Genomic DNA, 25,659 nt, shown 5'->3' with positions numbered 1-25,659 from the left:
AAGATAATGTTAAATAAACTCTTATAGATTATTTCTCCAAGTGTTTGTGCAAAACAGAACCCAGATTTGCACCCTTCCACAAATGCTACCTTTAGTTTGTACTCCCTTCTGCTGTTGAAGACAAATCCAATCATATCAGATACTTATCCAGTGACAACTTAAGGATAAATGAAAGATGAAAAGGAAAGTTATTTGGCTTCCCTCTCTTACCTCCTAGCATGTCTGATTTTATTCATGCCTGTCTTTTGTGATCTCCTTTTGTACCACACAGAGCTTATCAACTGACACAAAAATAAATGCGTAACAAATATTTTACAAGACCAGACAAAGGGATTTGCTAAATATAAAGAAGCTGCCTGGTCAGACTTCTACTCTTATCCCTAAGGGTAAATACTGTTGCTTCTTACATCTCTCAAGTTTTTGCAATACCATCTCAAAGGCTGCTGGCAACCAGTGATTAGTCTAGTTCTCAGACACCTTGAGGGTCAATAGAGAAAAAAAGGCAACAGGTCCTACAGATTACCCTAAAATCAGCTTGTGAAACTGGAATGCTGTAATGGATGGCTATAAACACTTCAGGAGGGATAGGCAAGGAAGGAAAGGCTTTTGGGTAGCCCTGCAAGTTAGGAAGTGTTTTGATTATCTTGAGCTTAATGATGGTCACAATAGGGTTCCATAGTGTCTATGGGTAAGAATCAGGGGGAAAGCCAACACAGCAGATATCCTGGTGCAAGTCTGTTATAGACCCCCAGCCAGGATTAAAAAGCAGCTGGGACAACCACTGAGCATTGTTCTTGTGGGGAACATCAAATTAATGGATTTCTACTGGAAATGCAACACAACAGAGACGAAACAGCCTAGGAGGTTCCTGGAGGGTGTGGAAGATAATGTCCTGGAACATTGTGAGGGAGCCAACCAGGGAATGTGCCCCAAGGAAAGGTGCTTGTCTAACTCGATCCCCTGTGACAAAGCGTCCCACCTAGTGGATGGGGGAAAGGCCATGGATGCTGTCTACCTGGACTTCAGCAAATCTTCTGACACCATTTCCAACAGATTTCTTCAGGAGAAACTGTCTGCTTGTGGCTTGGATGGGTTGCTGGGTAAAGAACCAATTGCATGGCCAGGCCCGAAGAGCGGTGGTGCATGGAGTTACCTCCAGCTGGTGGCTGGTCACCAGGGCTGTACCCAGGGCTCAGTACTGGGACCAGTCCTGTTTAGCATCTTTATAACTGATCTGGATGAGGGAATTGAGTATGCCCACAGCCAGTTGGTGGATGTTACCAGGTTGGATAGGAGTTTTGCTCCACTGGAGGCTCTGAAAGCTCTACAAAGACATTTGGACAGTCTGGATTGATGTGCTGAGGCCAGCAGTGTGAAGTTCAACAGGACAAATTTCCAGGTAATCCCTTTCAGTCACAACAACTCCAGGAAGCACTACAGGGTGGGGCAGAATGACAGGAAAAGGACCTGGGGGTGCTGGTGACAGCAGCTGAACATGAGCCAGGGTGTGCCCAGGTGGCCAAGAAGGCCAATGGCATCCTGGCCTGTACCAGCAGGAGCAGGGCAGGGATTGTCGCCCTGTACTGAGCACAGGTGGGGCCACACCTCAAATCCTATGTTCATATCTGGCCCCTTCATGGTAAGAAAGATACTGAGTCCCTGGAGCAGCTCCAGAGAAGGGCGACAGAGCTGGCAAAGGGTTTGTAGCTCAAGTCTGATGAGAAGTAGCTGAGTTTCTTACATTGTTATATCATGTTCACTCAGTATCATATTTCTGCATGATTCCCCTAAAAAAATCCTGGCAACCCATCTCTGCTTTCTGTGTGGGGCAGGAACAAGTATAAGACAACACCTGGATTCATGGCAACACACGTGAAGTGGTCTAGCAAAGGAAATAAACAGAATGGATATAAACTTAATATAATTTCCTAACAAAAAAATTTGTTTTCTTTTATTTCCTCCTGGGATCTGGCTATATTTCTAATCAGCATCCATCAGACATTCTAAGATCATTTGTAGTGTACCTGTCAAAGCTAGATCATAACCATATCATGGGAATGGCCCAAGAGTTCAGACACAAGTCATTTTCAGGGTTTTTATTTGTAAGCTTGTTCTGAGTGTTTTACCATTTGACTACCGTAATTTGCTTCCCTTAAGAAAACAATATGGGAGGTTAAAAGTCTAATTTTGAAATGCAAAATTAAAAGTTCACAAAAACACTGGTTTTCAGCTATACTTCTAATGTTCAAATTGTTTTTGTTTCTTCTATAAATGCAATAAAAAATGAAGTCTCATTTAAAATGAAGTCTCTCTCAGTTTAAAATTTTCCTGTGAATCATCTAGTTCTGGCCTTCACCATAACCCAGTGGTCTTCATGACAATTATGTATTTCTTGTGCTGATGGGCTTGGAGTCTAACTAGATGGGAAACCCACAAAAGATGTGGAGTAACATAAAACACATATGAGCAAGCCCAAGCAAGTGTGACAAAGGGAACAAGGGCTTCCAACAGGTCAAACCAGGGGCTCTTTGACTCCCTGACCCACGCTCCAGAACAAGGGCACACCTGGATGCTCCGTGGGAGAAGCTCTTGTCTATGCCTTCATCTCTGTTAGTGTGCACTACACTGTGCTCCCTACAACCACAGGGGCCACATAACGTGGCAGTGTGGCAGCAGCAGAATTACGTTTAGATAGAATGGCTTGCAGCAGCCCTGGCTAGTCATATTTGATAATACAATCTACATACAATCTGACTATACCAGTTCCTCTGATATTAATGAGAATTTTCTCAGCTTTCTTTCTACAGAAACTCAGAATGGAAATCTGTTAATAAAAGGCACAAAGGCATGGCTTCCCATCTCCTATGTTTCATTAAAGAGGAAGAAAATTTAATACTAAAATAATTTTTCACATGGGTCTTGTGTCAACTTTGGCCCCTCTATCATTTATGCAGATTATACATACACAAATAACCTGCTAACTGTTCATGCAGACTAAGCATTCCTGTGTACATATGGTCTCCCACTTGGGGACTGATTCCATATTTGTGCATTTTATTACTTTGTTAACAAATGCAGATATCTTTGTAATTAAACGGACTATTTAATGTTCTGAAGTATGCGACCATGTCAAGATTAGCTGCAATTTATTTCCACTCATCAGGTACCTACTGTAGAAGGGAGCTGTTAACAAAGGAATGAGATAACAAAAAAAACCCAAATCCAACTATAAAGAAACACAATAATGATGAATCTCTCTTTATCCTCATATATTTATTTTTTTCTGATGACTGATCTGAACAGGTTGTCTGAGTAGTAAAATGCCACTCACCTGGTAAAATCAAAGGTTTAAGCTTTGCAAGAATTTTCCTTCAGTACTGGTTAACCTCAAATTAATGTTTGAAGATGACATGTAACATGAAGTATATAATGCACTTTTTTGTTTTGTTTTTGGGAACACAAAATTTGTTTCCAAGTCTGAATTTCAGCATAGACTATTAATAAGAATTGTCTCCAGGGGAAAAATATATTACTTTGGAGATAGCAAGATTTCCTTTGGGCTGATATAAGAAAATAAAGGCCTTTTTAAAAGTCTAGATGAAATTTTTTAACTGGATTTAAAAAAGGAAAAAAAGAAGTAAAATTAAGGCAATACTAGTTACACTGCACTTTGATATAATCAGTAAAACATTTTTGCTAGTAATAAATAAACCCCATTCAGCAAGCCTTTGAGTAAAACCAAGGAAAAGAATATTTCCTCTAGTCACCCAAATCACCTGCTTCTCCTTCTTTCAGCCAGCAATACAGCCATTCTCTTCTAGGGCTGGCTGCAGGGTGGATGGATGTACCAAATCCAGCACTTTGGGATGGTCTTGTTTCCAAAGCCATCACAAAACAAAGTTGTACGAGAAACAAATCCAACCCTTTTTTGCAACATCCAGGATGATTCTGGAGCTCTTTTCTTGCAGCCTTACCTTGATGATTTTCAATCAGAAAATGCAGAAAAGTAGACAGCAAACTTGGCTCTCAATTTAATACCTGTGTCTACTTTGGCTTCTGTGCTCTGTACTTACAACTGAGAGAGCAAGAAAGCAGCTGGTAGCTGTGAAAACCAAGAGGGTCTCTGGCCATCCCCATCTTAGGGGGTTGGCCGTTCTCATTCAACACTTGAGCCTGCCAGAAGGTATGAGCAAGTACCACAAGAGGTCTGAGCAGACCACAGCTCCAGCCCCATGGATTAGTGCCTGAGTGCATTTTGATGGAAAGAGCACACTAACGGGCAGAAAATTAAGGAAAAAATGAGAATAAATGCCTCCCTCCCTCTTCAAGGCTTCTTCCAGCAGCAGCCACAAAAACTGGACATAATTAAACCTTAAGGAAGTGAAGGACATTCTTTCAGCCCATGCAGAAGTGAATGACATGACAGTAAATTTCAGCCATTTCATTCTTTTTTAGCCAGGGGGGAACATCCAGAGATAGCACAGAAGGTGAGTAAAAGCCATCTAGTCTGTCTGTTTACCACTGATCTCCCCCTTGATATATTCCTGTCCCTGCTCCTCCCCTGAGAACTGCTGTCACATCACTCCCTCGCTGCCTGAGAGGATGGTGTCTGCAGCCTGAGAGGCTGTGCTAGAGCTGACCTATTCATTGTCTGGCAGACAACACTCTCACAGGCAATTCCATTAGCAATATCCATCTCAATGACAAAGTACATCTTTTATGTGTCTGGTTTCCAACCACATATATCTAAGTGTTATTCTGGGTCCCTTTTTTTGACATTGGAAATCACTGACATAGTGCAAGTTGTGTTTATTGCCCTCTTTCTTTCAAGCTTCTCATTGACAGAAGTTTTCCTTTAAAAAATGTTCCATATGCTTTGGTGGTAAGGACACTGCTCTGGCTGGACTAAGAGAACTAATAACAATGAGCTTTCCACATAAGGCCCACAAAAAATAAAATTATCTTTGAAATGTGAAGCTGCATTTCAAAAACATTAATATTTCAAAATTAGGTTAAGAATATTGGGAAAGGACCCTTGTATGTTATTTGAACTCTGCACTTAACTTCACATTATTATTCTTGTTTAAATGAAAAAAGTAATCCAGTGAAAATTAAATGAACAATTTTCATGTGAAGGCCTCTGGGCATTACAAAGATTCACAGCATAAGTGTCATGCTCCTTCATAATAAATTAATCTGAGTAAGGTACAAAATATCTACTGCCTTTATAACTGAAAAAACATTTTGCATCACCAGTTTCTGGAGCAAACTGACAACCAATTTTTTCCTTAAATACACAGCCACGGGTTACATGTTCCAGCATCTTCCAGTGGCAGCATCCATCCTCCTATACTTTGGCAGGCAAAATAACCCTGATTAAATTAATTTAGTGTCTTTAACTACTGTCGAGCTCATTAGCAACCCTCTAACATTGTATGTTCTGAAGATATATGCTTAAGTGCAGTAATTTTAGGTATTGGTTCATTAGCAAGTATGATCAACATGGGTTATCAAAAACATTTTTCATGCATAACAAATAGAGCAAATTGCTAAAACAATAAAAGAAATATCTATGATCTACAGCAGGTTCATCTACATGATGTAATAATTTGTTAACGTAATTAGAAGCAGATTTATAATAACTTAATTTTCCATCTTCTTTAGTCTACAGGAGACCAAGGATACTGCCCTGCTTTCTGCAGAAAGTTTGTGCCCTGGCTGGCAAAATGTCAGGTGAAATTAAGACTGTGCAATGAAGAAAGTGTTCTTTTAGATGTGATAGACACTCTTTAGAAATCTTGCTGATTGCACACAGGCTGTGTAATTATGGGCACTTGTGAACTGTACTTCATTACAATGACAAAGTGTTGGCACTGGTGAGACATGTAACCCTCCCAGTATTAAATGAACACAATTCAAGTACTCTTTTAGAATCACCATAATAATTCGAAAAAAACCAACACAGGCCCATGCTTAAGAAACATGGTAACATCTTAGTTGCACTTTTCCCCCCAAAGATTAAAACAGGCAGTATTTTTTCCTCCTTCTTGGGCAATAGAAATCTCACGATTTTTAATTTTTTCTCTTGACTAAAGAAATGTAAATGTTGCCATCAGATTTCCACTGGAAGCTTCTGTTCTTGTGTATTATTGGCAGAGGTGCAATATTTTCATCTTTTCCATATGAACCACGATACATCTTAAGTTTGGCACACTTTAATTTCAAAGGGAATTACACTAAAAGGAGAACTATTACTAGATGTCAATGAATGGACCTATGACTGATGATAGTTCTAAGTTGTAGTGATGCATAAGTATTCTTTCTTAGCTTAAGACAAAAGCACTTACCTATGCAGAAGAGAAATAAACAATGGAAGGGTTGACACTGCCTTCATTGGGATCAAGTGCAAATTTCTGACTGATTTCCAAAAGGAAAAATTTCACACATGAGACTTGTTAAAAATTCAGTTTATATTTGAAGGCTCCAGCAAAGAAAAGAGATATTCATCAATGCTGTACTAGTCATATCTGATGTATCTGCCAGTTTGAGCATACTTTTTAACGTTCTGATTATGATCTTTACTGTATTTTTCGGAGTGGCTACACTTACACAAAGTTACATTACTGTGTAGTTCATAACTCATTAAATAGAGAAATGCAAATTTAAAACCAGAAACATTTCTACTATACAGTATTACAAACATACATTTAATAAAGCCATACATAAGGAAAATGCACAAAAGTTTAAGTCTTTCACTTTGACATTTTCTGCTAAAAAGTTCTGATTTATAGCTTCTGTTTCAAGACCTTTGTGAATGTTCATAAATGAGCAGAATATGCATATTGTTCTAACATGTTCCCAAGAGGGGAAATTGCTTTCCTTGCAGAAAACACTAAAATTAATTTGAGAAGAAAAATCATGAAAAGAGAATGAACAATTACCTGGTCATGCAAGCTCTCCTCATTTGGCGTTTATTGTATGGCCTCTGTAAACCCAGCCACTCACATAAGTGTTTAGAACACTAGACTATGCCACACTCACCTTTCACATGAAATTTGGATAATCAGAATTTATTTAATGGAATTATGTAGAAACTTCTTCCCACCACAGTGCTTGCAAATTACTCTACAGCTACATATATTTACATTTGGGCTTGATAATTTTTAGCCAATGCCTTGATCCATTTGACAACCTCTCACTATGCTCTGCAGTGCTGCAAGGAAAGGGCAGCAGTCCCCAAACCCAACTCCCTCTATCAAACCTATGTATCAGAGAAGAATAGCAAAGCAGAGAAATGCAGATGAAACTAGAGAGAATACATGGTCAGTCAGTGTTAATCCTTTTTAATATTCTACTTCCCACCAGAGAGCCTTTAATTGTTTCTTAAATGGCTCTAGGGCCTCTGAATGAGCAAACCTGTCCAACAGAGCAGACATTTCTTTGAAAAAAATTCTCTGTAATAAATATTGATCTATCACAACCATAGATAATTCTGGAGTCACGGCAATCTCTTCTTGCCTAATTAAACTGTGCTAATATGAAAATGCGGGCCAGGCCCATAAGGTACAACAGATCTGAGGGAGTGTGGAAATGCCTGGAAGTTGCAAGCTCTGGGCAGAGAGGCAGAAAGGCACAGGAACTGTGCCTGCATGCTAATGAACTCCACCAGATCATAATCCATACAGAAGCAATTTAAATTCCATTCCACATCCTCAGCCTTAAATTCTCCTAATTAACCCGCAGCCATGAGATAAGCAGCCATGCAGAGTGGGGGGGCTGGCTCAACAGAGGTGACAAAAGGCAAAAGGCTACTCCTTGCCACTTCTCCTTCCTCGGGATTTGAAGGTTGTGTCAATCATTAAGCCAAACTCAGAGGGTTAATCAAAATGTCATTCACTTAATTTCCCCATGACATTTTAACTTTTACCTTTATAAGCATTCCTGGATTTAGACCTGGCAAAAATGTTTAAGCAATCACAAAACACACACCTCCACAACCACGTGGCAGCACTTAAAAGCATTTCACTCCCATTTGACAAGAAGCTTTGTTAAAGATGGCAAGCAGTATTTCACCAGCTTGGCTTACAGTTTTTGTAGAGACACTCAGCTTCCTACAGAGGTTTAAGTCTAATAGAAGTCAATTTATTTCCAGCTCCAGCACCATGCAGACTGGCAAGGATACCATAGAAGAGAAGTGCTATACTTTATTTTGGGTGGTGTCACAGCAACCCAGCAGTGTTGCGTTGTTACTACATGTAGAAACCTAATACAAAACAAAGTTCCCACAGCCATTTCCCCCAAACTCTCTATAGATGAGATCTACAAACTGCAGTTCTTCACAAGCATTCCTAGGATCTACAGACTGCAATTCTTCAACAGCAGTCCAATACTGCCTTAACATCTAACAGGGTAGATCCAGAGAGACCTGTCTGTTTTCAATAAAATTCCTCATAATTTACACTCATTCAAAAGCAGAATTTGTCAAAGTGTTTTTTAGTAAACACAATAAGACAAACTGCCATATTTGGTTTTGGGCATTTTCTGGGGTTTTTTGGGTTTTTTTTTGGTTTTTTTTTTTTTAAAGTTGGCTTTGTTTGTTTGGTTGGTTGGGTTGTGGTTTTGTTTTTTTTTTTTAAATGAGTGGTAACAAAGAGCTGCTTTCAGTAAGCATTGAGACCCCTGCTACTCCACCGCAATTTAATGAGATTAAAAGTATTTGATTGTCCATTCACCAGTATTTGCATATATGAAAAGATTTTGCCCATGCAAATGTATCCAGGTGTTGTTTAATAAAAAGGTTCTCATTAACTCTTTTTTTAATACAACTCAGAAATCTGAAAGAGTTACACAATTTCACAAATGGCTAATCTCAGCTTTCCATCTCTATTACTGTTATTTTCAAATCAATTTGAGTCATCCCTTTAGTGTTTACATTTAACATCTGGATAGTATCTTACTAGCTTTCTTGAAGAGAGTTGGTGTCCTCATTTTGAATTTTAATGAAGACCACACTGCATAAATCACTGACATTAGATTCCCTACTGGTACACTTGGCCTTGATGGGAAAGAATTAAAAGCCATTACATTACTGCAATTGAATCATCCAAACCATGGGACATCCACAGCACCTGAGTATGACTGCCACAGTCAGTCTTTACATAGTTCAGGGGCAAAATTAAGAAGAAAACTTCAGGTCTCTTGACTTATGATGCAGCTCTATTTATGATTTATGATTTGAGATATATGCGCTCTACAGTCACTTAGAAAGCTGTGATTTTCTTTCCATCTCTGAGAAAGGAAAAATGCCACACTGGGACTTAACTTGTATGAACAATTACAAGTATTTTTAGATGGACAATACTGATTTGCTTTGTCAAACTACTTGCTACTGTACTCCTATACTCCTAACAGAAAGTCATAGTACAGACTGAGACAGGGAAAAAAACCTGAGATATACTAAACTTGACAAGTGAGTCAGGCTCTACTTGCTTAGGTCTCAGGTCTTTTATTCCACGCTGCGCTCTGAGAGAGAAAGGCACTATTCCAGGTCTTACAGTGGTTTATACTGCAGCTTCCAAACAGGAGACACTCAGGCCTCCTGGAGATACCCAGAAAATGCAGAGAGTACATGATCTGTCAGGCTGATTTTCATCTAGAGACATGTTAATTTGTGCACAAATCTAGCTGTATGTAATGATCTTGCTTTTTTCCCTACTAGCTCTGCAGAGTTAATATTAAGGCTTTTCATAAAATGATGACTATCTGTGGTCTTCAACCTGAGAAAGTTCTTGACCTGAATGAGCTTTTTCTTCATTGACACTAAGAGATCTGAAGTTTGCTGAGTTCATTTCACATAGAGGGATTCGTCTTTCACAGTCAACAGAGCTGAAGTCTCTGAAATTTAAACTCCCAGCAAGATCTCAGAGAAAAATGTAAACATATGTCTCACATTAAGAGCAAAGACATAAAAACATTACAGAAGTATTCATACTGACTTTAGAATGTGATCATTTTCTGCACAGCAGTGGGCATGGGCATTGAGAATGCCATCTGCTGGTAAAAGCAGCATGAGGGAGTACAGTTCCTTGTAAGGCAACTTCCAAAAATGGGAAAGGTTAAGAAACATGATGTGGATGGTCAGTTGTTTGGTTTGGGTTTGTGTGGTTGTTTTTTCTTTTTTTTTTTTTTTTAACTGCTAATTGGAAGATTTTTTGGTTTTTTTTTTTTTTCTTTTCAATAAACTAGCTTTACCTGCATGATATAATGAATATTACATAGAAACTTAGGTGGGAATGAATTTTGAGCCAAAAGAGTACTACACCTTTATTTTGCAGTCAAAAAGACTGAAAATTGTAACAATTTAAAAGACATCGTACATAACAAGGAAATATGAATAGAGATGAAAGACTGAGATTGCTTGTACTTTCTTGTTCTTCTGGAGGGGAAGTCATATGAGGAGCAGCTGAGGACACTTGGCTGTTCAGCCTGGAGAAGGCAAGGCTGAGGGGAGACCTCACTGTGGTCTTCAACATCCTTGTGATAGGGAAGCAGAGGGATGGGCACTGATCTTTTCACTCTCATGACCAGCGACAGGACTCAAGGAAGTGGCATGAAGCTGAGTCGGGGAGGTTTAGGTTGGATATGAGGAAAATGTTTTTCACACAGAGGGTGGCTGGGCACTGGAACAGGCTCCCCAGGGAAGTGGTCACAGCATCAGCCTCATAAAGTTCAAAAAGTGTTTGGACAATGCTCTTGGGCACAGGGTGTATGTGGTTCCTTGGGTGTCCTGTGAGGGCCAGGAGTTGGACTTGGTGATCCTTGTAGCTCTCTTCCAACTTAACAAGTTCTATGATTCTGTGATTCTCCTATTTCACAGGATCTCAAAAGTAATTCTCAAGAATTTATGAACTATTTGGTGAGAACATGGAAAGTCTAAATCTCTACAGTAAAAATTGAGAAAAAAAAAAAAATCAAACTCAGCAGTGAATCTATTTGTTAATGTGCCATCACCTAGAGCAAACGATTCCAAGCTTTCTGTGACCACTTTGTGATTTGATCAGTGGACAATACCTGTCTGGTAACTTACAATCCAATGATTGTTGTCATAGGACTACAGTAAGACAGATCCACAGAAGCCATACCTCTGCTGGTCTCTGCTGAGTTGAAAACATCTTTTCTTTCTCTTTTTTTCCCCCTCAATGATAACTGATGAAGTGTTTTATGGCGTCCAGTTCCACAGCCAACAATCAACCAAGTTACCTAAATTATCTAATAAAAACCAACTGGTCTAATATTTGCCTAGTGTTTTCTGAGAGTGTCCCATCTTTGCAAGCCAGTCAGAGACACGGGACAGTACATAGGAGGAAGATTTGGTGGGGTTCAGCAAAGACTTTGGTCTAAATTTGATTTGATTATTGCTTAGACTAAGTTAACAATCACTGACAAAGAGATGTCCATCTGCTCAAAAGTAAGACCAACAAAAAAGTTGGAAGGGACAGAGGTCAACTCCAACATATTTAATAGCCAAGGGAAGCCAGAAACAAAAGAAAAAACTACAAAACATAATTTGTGAGCAGTCATCCCTGGCCACAGCTTTTCCTAAACTCATCTCTTAGAAAGTACACATTTATTTACTGTCAGCTGTGGTGCGGCTCCAAGAAAGGCAGTGCACCTGGAAGATCCAAAACTGACAAGATGCCATTCACATTTTACTACTAAGTTACCGTTACTTACTCTGACATATAGGAAGGTTCCAATAAGAAGAGCATGGATAAAAGAAGGTAAGTGTCATCTTGGATGAACACAAGCTTCTCTCAAGTCCTGAAAACTTCTGCTAATTTGAAAACAGCATTTCACCCATTTCAGGAAAGAAAGGAACAGGATACAAGGTTTAAAATAAGCTTAAGAAAATAAAAAAAACTATGGAAAATAACATTTTTAAATGTTAGTGTCACAGAATAAAGCCTTTGATCTCTGCTCTGTCCATGCAAAAACTGCCCTTGCAGGGATACTAAAGCTCTCCCTGAAACAAGGCAGTAGAGCCCTGTTATCTCAGAGCTGTGGTGAAGGTAAATGCTGATGTGGTGAGACTTTCCTGATGAATCTTCTGAGAGGCCCATCACTAATGAGATCATTCTTCTTCAAGGGACTGAAGTCTGGGGCTGCACTCTCCTGAGTGGAGGTACCAGCTCATCTGTGGCTGTCAGGCTAGCTCTACACAGGACTGCCCTGCATACCACTCTTTCACTTCCAATTGTGAAAGAAAGATCTTAGGGTGCTCCCTTCTTTTAACATCGCCCCTGACTAAAAGTCTAGACACAAAGGCAAAAAGTGTTAAATCTGCCAGGATTGGAATATTGCCCTGAATATAACACGCTGAATACAGCACACAACTGCTACCCTGGAGAGCAGCAGGCACTGTGTTAAAAACTCACTTGATTCTCAGAGCACTCTAGGAATGCATGAGGACTCATGTAATTCCATAGATTACCAGCTGTCTCCTGACACTGCATGAAAACATACTCCAATTAGGAATGAAAGTCAGAGGAGCATCAACTCCTCAGCATGTATGTAACATGCTGTGTGAAACTCAAAAAAGTAGAGATACACAAAATAAAGTGAATCTCTAAGTGTTTTCCAGTTCTTTGCAAGAAGCTGATTCCTTGGCCCAGAATATACTTTCAATTTAAAGCAATTTAATTACAAAGGGAGCACACGGCGCATGAAAAGGTCCAGAAATTAAAACAATACCTTTTAGGTATGTAGGGGTCTAATGAATGGTTGCATTATACTGTTCAAGAGACTGAACAGTAAGTTTATAATGCTTAAGGAAATCTGCTGGCTTGCATTCTTGCTCTCCTTCCTCTGATTTCTGTCTAAAATGGCTGTGGAGAACCCACAACCCACACCAATTAGCACAACCCAGTAAATGAGCTTCCCCCACTCAACAGCTCCTAACAGATTAATACTTTAAGATCCTTCAATTCATCACAAAATGAGTATGTTGGCAAAGTCTCCTTTCACATGATAATCCACTGCTTGACATACAATGACACTATCCCACCAAAGCTGGAGACAAAATGTGATTCCTGTTATAATTACAGGCTTTAATAGGTACAGAGGGTTGTTAGGTGCCGAGCAAGTACTCTCACTAGGGAGTCTTCAAGAATACAATTGGTGCACCCAAACTATTTAGGCCATTGAGATGGTCCTACGATCAAAGACATCCATCTCTACCTTTTACATAGTAGGTTTTACAGAGATAGATAAGATAGCAGATTGAAACATGAAAGGAAAGGAATTACTGAAACAGTGGACAGGAAGATTAAAATATGTAAAGTTGCTGGGAAATGGTAAATGTACAAAAGCCTAGTTAGTATTGAAAAATATTTAAATCTTCCATGTCTAATGAACTTTTAGAATTTGAGCTTTGCTGCTAGTAATGCTAGGTTTGAAAAAATCAATAGCACTATATAAATTATTATGAGCAATGCCATTAAATTATTACTTTGAGACAAGCATTAAATCCTATCCCAAGATACTCTTGAAGGCTTACTTTCTATATTTGTTTAAAGTACTGGCCACATACAAAATAAATCATTTTTTAAAAGTTTTTCCAAGTGCTGTGCAAGTTCTAGAAGACCAGGAAAAGTACAGGACACAGTCTGAGGTTAAGTAAGCATGCTGGAAGGCCATAATACCCATGACAGGATGCGTTCTACTTCCAAGCCTTAAGATCAGAAGCAAGACTCCTGTAGTTGGCCTCTTAGGACTCTGTCAAATTTCATCCCCTTTATTTCAAAAAGTTGACAATGGTGTCAGCAAAAAAAAAAAAACCAAACCTGACGGGACACTAATACCTGCACACAATGTCATGCTCAGCAATAAAAGCTAGAGTAGAAGAGGAAGGTGGAGTTTTTAGTTACTAAGATGGGGGCTGTTTAGAGACTGGCTGGGCACTATTTTGCCTGTATGAGGTGCTGAGCAATTTTCTTCATTGTCCTAATTGGTTTGGTTTTGGTTGTTTGGTTTTGTTTTCACCTATTGACTCGCCTTTATCTGGACCAATGAGTTTTTTTACTTTTGCTCTTTCCAGTCTCTCAGGTGTGGGGGAGATACTCAATCCACCATAAAGAGCTTAGAAGACCTAGGAAAGCTTATTTCATTACTGAGGACATGGGAGCCAAAGCTCAGATCAGTCTTCAGAAGAGACTGAAGAAAAGAACTGCCATAACACTGGATCAGCTTCCAAATGCAGCCTTTGATAGTGGGGAGTTGATTTCCAGGTGAAAGTCTGTGTAGTTCCTTAGAATCACTCAGAGATTATACAGTCTAAGCATATGGCTTTGCAAGAGGTTTCTTTTTTTGTTTTTCTTCGGAGGGTTCTTTTGTGAGGTTGATTTCTTGTTTTAAATAACACCCCAAGCTTTCCAGAGTAGCAGACAGTCATAATGTCCCACACATAGCAATGCATGAGACAGGGGCAGAGGAACACAGGACAGTGACTTATCTCACCATTACAGACAAGTGTTGAAGTACTAAAATACTTAAAATTGCAACACCAAAACAATACTGAAATTCACACGAGTTTGTTTATGAATTGGTTATTAGTTTAACACGATTTTTTACATGCAATCTTTTATCAGCAACTGGTTTTGAATCACAAACAGATTAAAATCTGCAAATCCAGGTCACGAGAGTCACTGCTTTTCTTCTCAGCTCTAGGAACAGATTACCACCAGCAACTACAACCCCAAACTAACCATCTTGTATTTTTGGTGGGACCATCTGGGGGATTGATGCAAAAACATGCACCTTCTTCAGAACTATCCAGCTTTCTATTTGGGACTGACTGCAGTGCTTAACTCATCTACTCATAGGGGCTGTGAGGTACTGTGGAATACTCCCGGCCATCAGAATCACATGGATTGGCAGCCAGTGGTACCTCTTGTACCTGTCTCTAGAAGGCAGATGACGGCTGGAGCACTAGTAAGGTTGCTAACAGTAGCCACAGTGTCAACTCTCATTCTACAGATGGCAGTGGGAATAAACATGAGCTCCCCATTCCACCCAGTCTGGAGAAAGGGAGCGTCTCAACTCTTCTTACTTGGGTTCTACTTCTGAATACAGTGGTAGGCTATCCACTTCAAATGAAGTAATATTTTTATCTTCCAAGAAAGAAGACAAAATGTTCACTTTTTTTGTAATTATGGGGTATTTTTGTCTTTGTTCTAACTTCAAAATACTAGATAGTAATTTCTCTAATCCAAAATCCAATCCAATTATTTCAGATGCCTTTGGATCAAGTCTCTTCTTACTATAAAGTCCAATTAAAACCTTTAATATTTCTCTCAAGTAACCGACAAATTAAATAAGAAAGTAACAAATTCCACTAAAGTAAAGCACGTAAGTCTTAACAAAATTAAGAAACACAGACAACTGACAAAAATGTTGCACATGACAAAAAGAAATTAGATTTTTAAAGTGGCAATGATACTCTGGTTACATATTTATCATAAATCCATGATGGAAGAGATGAGAGGTAGGTCATCTGTAAATGATACTGGGCAGAGGTCAGAAATAAAATACTGTTGAAATTTTCAGTTTCATAAATCCCACACAGACAAAATGTTAAGAAAAAGATTGAGGACTCTCATAAGCAACATATTAAGAATTATAATTCTATCAGAAAATCCTTAACAAAGTAACCTTTGTGAATATACCTGTGAATATATAAGCATATTAGGTATGCATAATTTTCATTCTAATAAAGAGGAATGGGGATTCAAATTTCATAATGCGGTTAAAATCATTATTCAAAACTAACTTAATCCCATGCCTTTGGTAGTTGCCTCACACAGGCCAAAACCTGTTCCCATAAAACAGGGGCTGTTCTATGACAATTGAACTTACTGTATTTAATTTTGATACAAGGCATTTAAAAATAACCTCTCACTAATTTTGCTGATTCACACTAACAGCTTAGCATCAGCAGGTACCAGTGTTTTGGCAGCAATGCAAATGCATGCTAATTTTCTTTGAGATCTTTCCTAAAAAAAGCAGAAATGGAAGTCAATGCCAGAATGATTGTCACATAAGTGCAACACCTTACTCACTGTAAAAAAGATGATAAAGAAACTTATTAGACCATCTTTAGAATTTTAAATAGTACTGAAAAAAGAAGGCTTTGACAATTCTTGTATCCAAACACGCAGGCTATCACACTGTAATCCTCTCCTGAAACACCAAAATCCCCACAAAAAGCTCAGGAGCAGTCCAGGGCATATGCTCCCATCAACATTCTCCAACAGGAACCAGGGGCTGCTGGCTTTGTGCTGCTTCAGCCCTGGACCACTGGCAGCTGCAGGTCACCCTGCAGGGACACCATTTGCAGCCACTGCAGCATGAGTCAGCTCAATTACCTTTTCGAGTCTGCCTCCATTTTCTTTCTTTCAATGCGCAAATACTTTGAGACAAAAAGCAAGTCTAGCAGCCAACTAAAATTAACTTCCCCAAATGTATACTGAGCTAAAATGATCCCACTCAATAGCTACTCCAGCTATGATCACTGCCTCTAAATACCTGAAGAATCATATTTGTATCATGTCCCTAAATGTGCATACCAGGCCACCTGAGATCTTAAGCAAAATTCATTCCTAGGCAGTTAAGGCATTCTGACAGCACCTGAAAAATGTGGTCTTGACTTCCTGTCTCTTTTCCCTTTCTTTCATTTCAAATAATAGGTTTAGCTCAAGAACCTATGTCCCGACTTGAATTTTGATGAACTAGAGTTTTCAAGTAAATCAGCACAAAGCCCATGCTGTTCAGGATTTTATTAGTGATCCACAAGCTCACATGGCAAGTTACTAGGTGTTCTGTTTACTGGTTTTAGATCTGCTTTGACAAATGAAATGGGACTAGACACCACTTTGTCAAAGTACAGACCTGTGAACATTGCTGACCGAAATTCCCAGATCCAAAAATTCTCCACAGGTTATGAGCAGCCCGAAACAGTAACTTTTGAAGTGGTAACTGTCAGAAGGGAAGTTGTTAAGGCTTTATGGAACAATGACAGTATCGTGAAGCAAAGACTTCCTAGGAAGCCTGAAGGAGGCAAGCCCACTGCTGCTGCTGATGCAGATAGCTGCCAAGAGGAAATAAAACATGTCTTGCACTTTGCCAAGATCCCCTTTGGCTGCAGGCAGGCTGGCAATAAAATAGTCCTAGGCACAGGTAAAGGAAAGACTCACTTGAGTCAGCAGTTGGCCTCTGCACTGGCTAATGGGCAACAGGAGGCTTCCTGGTACTATTCAGATAGGAAATGCATAGACATTCCTGATATCCACACGGCAAAGAACAAAGTAGCCACAGTACATAGCTTGAGCAGTATTTATTAGAAGGTTGGGAGTGAACAGCTATTTAAATAAAATGGATTTTATCTAGACAAAGGCTTGAATATGCACCAATGCAACAGTTAAGTGTCTCCAGATGGAAACTGACAGATAAAATATGAATGTACAAGTCTTACAGAAGGGCCCTCAACAGCTTCAACCTACCCCACCCAAAAACATGGTCTTTTGTGAAGCTGCTTTATGCAGCTGAAACTTTCTTGTTAATTAAGCAAAGATTGGTAGGTACAGCTGCAATTTCAAATGAGCTCTTTCTAAGACTCTCCACTTGTTCTGCCTCACTACCAGATGCACATTTCCTTTTCCAGCTTGTACATTGTTTGCATTTTTTTTTGTCCTTTTCATATTACCATGAGATGGAAGTCATCAGTACATGACAAAGAAAACAGAGGCACTACTGGAATACCCCTTTAAAGTCATGTTGCCTGTTGTCATGGCAACCTTTTAATTAGTTGTGTTACTCACTTTTCACCAGCACCTGGCAACATCACCTCCCCAAGATCTGTTGTTATTAAGGAGTCTGCTAACTCAGCTGCTTTAAAAGGCTGCAGAAAAGATCTGCAGGAATTTCCATTCTGAATCTTACTCTTAAGGAATCACAAATCACTCATAAATTGCCCAACAGCTGAATACAATGTGCACAAATATTACCGTGACAACCCATGCCCTTGAAAAGAACACAAAAATAGTCTTGGGATCTAATCATGCTCCCTGCAGTACCAGTATCTACATTGCTATTCACTGCACAGGGAGGAGCATCAGACCTTACATTCTTTAAGTGAAAACACACAAAAGTCGGACCTGAGAAAACCAGGAGCCTTCCTCAAGAGTAAACTCTCCCTATAAGTGAGCTGCACAGAGACTTCAGACTCAAAGGGCTGGGAAAAAAAAGGTTGTTTAATTACATTCCACAGGCAATCCCATCACCTTGGATGAATACTTCTCTGGGACAAAAGGTCACCTAGTTACCTAAATTCCATTTCTGAGTTTGGGACCATAAAGGAATACATACTTACAATCATCTCTTTGAAAGTCCACGTCTCAATGGTTGAACACCCAAAGTGTAATATTTGGGTGCTGTAACAAAGTAAACATTCTGACATCTTATTAGAATGTGGCAACAAAAAAGCCTTCTCTCTGCCAGACAGCAGAGAGGATACAAAGGAGCCTCATACAGAATTCAACGTCAGAGAACTGCAGAAACTAAAATAACTCTCTGATCTGTACAGTGGGATTCCGGAGGTACAAATGTGCTTGTCCACAAAATTTTAGATGAGAAGTTGGTCAAAACAGATAGTTTTATCCCTTGATATTGCCTTTATTCAAGTTTCAGGCTCCCTTGATGCTTTGAAAACACAGATTCTGGCAGTTTATTGTTTAAAGATTGAGCAGTAGTGAAAAACACATTCATTTCTGCTTGTCAGAGATGTTGATGAATTCCAGTCACATGCAATTAAGATAGAATTCAACACAATGACAGATTAAAAAGCGAAGTCTAGACAAACAAGGGGGAAAAAAAATCAATCAAAAATACAATTCCCAGAGAAAAACTCCTAAACAATTCTATCTTCTTTCTGCTGAAAAACAGGTGCACAATCTTATCTTATTTGTTATATGAAAGTAGAGTATTTATTTTATTCTAATTCACACAATGGTATTAGAATGTATCATCTAAAAGAGGCAGTAAAAATACTAGTCATGCTGTAGTATTTTTGCTACAGGAGCAACATAGGATCTTTAAGTTTTTAAAGTAAAACACAGATATGGCAAAAATGGGATACACTGCATTTTGCATTTCTTAAATTCCCTCTCTGTAAAGCAAAGCAACAAATGTCACAGAGAAGTTGAACTGGCTTCATGACATTTAAAATGAAATGAAAGATAAGTATTGTTGGCCCCAGTTTACATCCACATAAATAAGGGGCTACATGTCTTTACTCAAAAATCTTCATGCTGTGTATTGTTTTATTAGTTATGCTGGTTTTCAAACCAGAGGACGAATCATAGAAATATATATTTTTTCTTAACCCTGGCAGTGCTTCACTCTCTCTAGATATGGGGAGATACAGCAAAAACTGCTTTAACATATACTGCAAGAAGAAAAAATTAGTTTCACAAGACATTTTTGTACTTTATTTAAAACCATCAGATCAATGCCGTCATGATAGCAAGGCATCACAGTCTCTTTGTAAAAAATGTATAGCAACTGACCTTGGGAAGGTGATTTAGTAGTATGATACAAAATTTCATAGCCTTTTTTCACCACACATGAGAGATGTTCCAGAAGCTGGAATTTTTAACATTTGTCAAGGGTAGGTTGTACTGTATGACAGCACTCAACTGCATATAGCCATGATGATTTCACCAATGACAAAAACCTCTACTACTTTGAAAAGGTCATATATGTTCACATGAGAAACCTGATTAAATTCATCCATACTCATTCAGCAATGGTATTAAGAGTAATGTGATCTTAGAAAACTTACCGAACACTTGATTCTCACGAAATCAGAGCAAACCCAAACATTACACTCCACAAAACCGGCAAACAAGTTTCAATTTATTGAATGAATCCTCTTAAGGAAGAACGAGCTTGGAAAAAAGGCAGCAAAAGAGATTTAGTCTTACTAGCCCTATGCATTCCTGATTTCCTCATACAAGTCAAAGAAAGTTCCTGGGAGTGAAGGCAGACTCACCATAACACAGCTTCTGATACCAAGAAAGATAGCTAAGTTCAAGTCCTTTGGGAAGAAACACAGGGCTTGAGCTGCAGTAGTGCAACAGCTGTGACATTGGTTCTGGCTCTGTCCAAGTACAGTGCTAACCTTCCCAGTTATTGTTTTGTATGCACACAACCTACCACAACAAGCTTCCGTCACTGGGCTACTAGATTGGCATCACATGAAGAAACTGTTCAATCAAAAGGTGAGTTTTCTTAACTTTAAAAAGGCCTTAAAACTAATGGGCCAGGCAATTTCAGAGTGTAATTAAGCAGTTCTGTTCTTAAACTCACCTCGAACTTCAGGAGAGAATCGAGCTGAATGGCGAGACACAAAAAGTTTCAGTTCTTGATCCAAGTTGCATTCGACCAGGTTTGTGTCCCATGATCGGATTCCTAAAATTCAAAATGCAAAACACATGTAGCTTGACACATGAGCACTGGAAGTTTTAACTGAGTACTTTTCTCTTTGCATTCAAACTATTTGCATATTTCTAAATTCCAAGCCCAGCCTCACTTTCTTCCAAGGCACAAAGCTATTTTTTAAAATGCATTCGGAAGGATTCTGACAGGAATCTGAAAAAGACCATCTGCCTTTCCAAAGGATGACAAATCTTTAAGGCCCCACCTTTAGAACTGCAGTAGTAGCCACTTCACAGTAAGTTACCAATGTCCCTGACATGACTTTAAAATCCTAACATACAGATTTACAAAAACAGAAGAGTGAATCACCCAGAGGACACTTCACTCATGTTGCCCTTTTGAGAAGAAAAAGGCAGCATTACCTAGCATGTTGCTAATTAATATTTAAACACAAAGTATTAAATTGCTGACTTCTTCATTCAGTATCTTTGAAGCATACCATATTTTAAATTAAAATTCAAGTGATCTTTTATTTATGAAGTGTCAGAACTCCAGTTTTGAAATTTGAAAATGCTGTGCTTGATCTTTTTTTCTTTAAAAACCAAATTGCACATCTCTGTTCCCTACTGTTCTTCCCCAGCTACTTAAAAAGTAAGACAAATGACACTTATATGACCAAAAAGAAAATATTATTCCAAAGTAGATTTTAAAGACTGAAATTCGACCAGGGAAAAAAGTCATTGCAGCCAAAAGACAGGTTTCTAGTTTTCTTCCATAAGATTTCAATTAATTTGTGAAAAAAAAAAAATAGAATACACTTCAGATTTTTATATAATTTTGTTTTGAGATTGTTCTGAAAATCTTCTACTTTTGAAATAATGAGCAGGCAGTAACAATACTAGTGAGTCCAGGCACTGCTACAATTTTGAAAACCAAAATTGCACTCATTTTTTTGTTCTAAAAAACCATTATTACATCTACTGAAAGGAACCTGCAAACAGAAAATGGATTGCTGGTGAGGAAGTGTCTGGTGGCCCCTCCCCACATGACCATGCTTTTTCATGGAATTATTGGATTTGACCACTTTGGGGTTTGACAACAAGATGTCTGAAGAGGTGTGTCCAGCCCCTCAGAGTCTAATGAGTCTAGAATTAACACTTTTCTCAGTGTTTCAGGCTATGGATGTTACACATAGCATGGGAAGTGGCATTGACAGTATCTTCTGTTTCAAGGCAGCAGAAATGTCAGAACTTAGGCAGAAGCCATGTTGCAGGGATGAAGCATAAGGAGAAAAGGGGGAAAAGCAGAGAAATCAGATCTGCAGTGCTAGTCTCCCATTGCAACTCTGAGTAGGTTCTCCATGCAAATATGAACATCTGCATTTCAAGAGCCTGAAGCCTCTGCAAGAAGAATGCATCCAGGGCTCTTCTTTGTCAGCATCCAAGTAAAGGTAGTAGCAAGCTTACTGCAAAATGCTACCAATTAAGTAGCTGTCCATTGAATCTCAGGAAAAATTTGAAATACACACAGTATTGCCTGTGTGTTCCATAACCACTTGAGAAAAATAACTGAGCTATAACCAGCCACCTCCACTTCCTGACTGATGCATCATTGTTCAGAGGCATAAGCAGCAAGACTCTTCTGCAAGTCTCCTTACTTTGTTTTCTCAGAAAGCACTTGGCCATATGGGACATTTTTGGGACAAGTTTTGGCAGGCAAATATATCTAAACAGGCTTTAATATCTTCCAGGTGTTGGAATATCTGAGAGCAAGAACACCAAGATGATATAATACCATACAAAGAGAGCACATATGAAAACAATAACTATTAAACTGACATTGGTCACAAAGCTGAAGTACACTGAATGAATGAGTGCTGATCTTCAAGAAGCTTGAAACTTGAAGAGAAATAGCTCCCTGGCCTATGACACCAAGCTTGAGCACAGAAACTACCATGCTTTCTGGAGGTCCGTTAAACAACATGGACTATGATTCATGCTAATGAAAGGACTGGTCCACCACCTCCAGCTCCTTTAGATGTGATCCTAATTTGCTGTAGGGATAAGATTCTGGTTAGATGTAGTCAAGATTGCTCAATCATTGCCTGATTGAGCCAGGCAATGTCCAAAATACAGGACTCAACACAAAATTCATAGGAAAAAAAAAAGCCAAGGGCATAAAAGCCTTTATGCCCTTTCCATGCAAGCTGAAGCTGGAATTTGGGTAGACTATCCAAAACATGCAACTGCATGATTCAGCAATCTGGATGCAAAAATTATGCGTGTGTATTATAGCAGAGCAAAATGTATTAAATGAATAATATCACTATATCAGGTTTTGGACAGAACAAAGGTAAATGTGGATAAAAAATCCAAGGTCAATCCAATGATGGCTTAGCAGTGTGGACACAACTGCTGTAAATATGGCGGAACTGGAGCTATTTCTTTCTTTATGCAGTCTTAAGAGTGCAATGCCACTAGACACAGGAATAATCAGACAGCAGGGAGGGCACACCCAGTAGCATCTGCTAAATCAGTGGAAAAATCTTGAAGCTTTCTCTTCACTCCCCTCTTCTCTTTTGGTGGATGGTGGGTTGGAGAATTGCCCCTTTAGCAAAGTCACGTCCAAAATGTAATTAATGAAAATGCGTCTTGGCAGACCATTCCCTCCCCACGATATATTAAGAAATGACTCTGCATTCCACCAGGTTGCGTAGCATCACGCCACTGATGTGTTATCAGCAGATGTTTTCTTTGACACGTTGCTCTGCAGTTTGGCGCATGAATCCACAGTTTTCAGTGATGGTACTCAGGAGATGTACCAGAGAAGACAGTAAGGCAGAGTTATCAAGAACCAAAATGCAATTAAATCTCTATTGAGAATAAAGTCAGCAAGACATGGGTTTTTTCCAGCCTACAGCAGACTTTCCAAACAGGAAAATATTAGCTGAGCCTGCAATTGCCTCACATAGACAAAGTGTCAGACTCCCACTGTATTCATCCAGAAAAATGTACCTCAAAATTTCACCAAGCAGTTTTCTTAGCAGGCAAAAATCTCAATCAGATGATCAGATACTACAAGCAGCAAGGTAACTTCTAATCCAAAATGATGAATTAAAAGGCCAAACATTCCCTCTAAACACCTAAACCTGTAAGTGGGTATTATGCTTAGTGGCAGGAGACAGCAGCAACTGAGCTATGCAGCAGCAACTGTACAATAGGAGATTCAAGAAGAGACTGGAGAGCATTTCCTCAGAGGAAGGGAATTAGCTGTCTTAAGGAAGAAATTTTACCAATATGATTTATAATCTTTGACAATTTAATTAAAATGCAGCCAGTTCTCTTCTAACACAACTGAAAATTAGATAGAGTTAAGGAAGAGCAATGCTGAAGAAGCTCTGAATGACAAAGCACCTGCCTCAGTAGCTCTCCCCAAGAGACAATGGTAGCAATAAAGATGAACAGGTTATGATGAAACTGGTTAGCTGAGATGAGGATGCCTTTTACCTCGAACAGTAATGAAAAAGAATTCAGAGAAATAACCAACTAAAGCAACAATGGTTGAGAAAGCAACAATAGAGACACAGATGAAGTCCTAGCTGGACTGCTGAACCACACCTACATGACAAGGCTGCTACCAATTCCCCGTTCCGGGATCTCTTCTCCACTCTAAACAATGGCAGTTTCTGAAATCTTTGTTTTCACTAGCCCAGAACAAAAAATACAAATTATAAAATCAGCTATCAACTGAGTTAAAGTAGCTGTAGGGTCCGGCAATAATTTTCTTCGTGCTTTATTCCACTAATACCGCAACAGCTTGTTGTTTTTTTGTTTGCTTTTTTTTTTTCCTTCTCCTCTCCGCATATACACTGCAATCTATTATATCAGAAACCCCAACGAAAACTTATAAAACCGTCGTTTAGCTTGCAATACCACCCTGCATCGCCGTCTTAAGAAAAGGACAAATAAACGCCGAGTCAGAGGAACCCGCAGTCGGACAATAACGAGGCTGAGCCCTCGGGTAACAGCCTTGTTACTCATATGGGTTTTCTTTATTGGAATATATACGCGTATATAGAACTTGGGTCCTGAAAAATTGTGCAGGAGACAGAAAAGTCCCAGCGCCCAAAGTTAGACACAAAGGCGCGGCTGCGCTCCCGCCCGCGCAGCCTCTGCCGCCAAGAGGGAAAACGCCCCGAATCCCGCCAGCTTAGCGTGGCGGTGGGGGACGGGGGACTGCGGGCGGCAGCCGCCCCGCAGCTCCAGCCCAGCCCATCCACCCCATCCCCAGCCGCCCTTTGTCCGCCCCGAGCAGCCACCGGGACCGCAGTGCGGTCCGTGCCACGCCCACCCGCCGGTGTCTCCGGGCAGACGGGCTCGGCGGCGGGCGCTGCGCTCCCGACCCGGCCCCTCCGCCCCGCGATGGCGGGGAGGGGGCTCGCTGCGGCTTTCCGCAGCCCCGCTCCGCAGCGTCCGCACCCCGCGGGGGAAGGTGGGTGGGTGGGCGATTGCGGCGCGACCCCCCGGGGAATAAAGAGCCGGAGCCCGCTGCTCGGCGGGATGCGTGTCGGGGGTTATCCCGGCTCCCGGCCGCGCCCAGGGAGGGGCAGGGGCCGGCGGGGGGTGTCGCGGCTCTGCTCGCCGCGCCCCGGCTCCCGCCGCCTCACCTCGCTCGATATTGGTGATGGCCCGTCGCAGGTGCTCCTCGGTCACCAGCTCGCCGATGACCACCAGCAGGTAAAACTTGCTGTCTAGGAAGCGGTGGGAGAGACTGGGCGAGGTGGAGGTCGGGTTGGGGATGCTGCAGGAGGGCTCCGAGTCCACTTCCACCACTACGGTGGCCATCGCCTCCGCCCCGCGGCTCCGGGGCGCTGAGCGCAGAGGGGCCGCTCGGCGGCAGCTCCGCAGGCGGCAAGGAGGGAGTGAGGGCGGGTGGGGAGGCGGCGGCGCTTTTATACGGAGACGGTGCAGGGCAGGGACCTGGTGAGGAGGAGGAGGAGGAAGGGGGGGAGCCGGCGCATCCTCCGCGCCGCCGCCGCCTTTCCAGCATCCACAGCTGATGTCATCTGCGGCAAATCCTCCCCGCGGCGGCCCCCGGAAGCAGGAAGGACGCTGGGGGCGAACAACGCCCCGAGGGGACGCCAAGGGGTGCGCCCCGCGCCTGGCTCCC

At 40.5% G+C, this 25,659-nt stretch overlaps 1 protein-coding gene across 1 annotated transcript in view; it reads right to left on the bottom strand.

Annotated features, from left to right (window-relative positions):
• Positions 1-25,394, bottom strand: part of MAP1B (microtubule associated protein 1B) — a 67,480-nt gene extending 42,086 nt beyond the window's left edge. The window contains exons 1-2 of the mRNA XM_059873928.1: positions 25,157-25,394; positions 20,422-20,523 (exon numbers count right to left, since the gene is read on the bottom strand). Coding sequence (XP_059729911.1) covers positions 20,422-20,523; positions 25,157-25,334 — 280 coding nt within the window. The 5' untranslated portion in view covers positions 25,335-25,394. The remainder of the gene's footprint in view (positions 1-20,421; positions 20,524-25,156) is intronic.
• Between the last annotated feature and the right edge of the window lie 265 nt (positions 25,395-25,659).

This window comes from Haemorhous mexicanus, chromosome Z, assembly GCF_027477595.1.
Source record: "Haemorhous mexicanus isolate bHaeMex1 chromosome Z, bHaeMex1.pri, whole genome shotgun sequence".
Taxonomy (NCBI): Eukaryota; Metazoa; Chordata; class Aves; order Passeriformes; family Fringillidae; genus Haemorhous; species Haemorhous mexicanus.
This window is presented reverse-complemented; position numbering and strand designations above follow the sequence as displayed.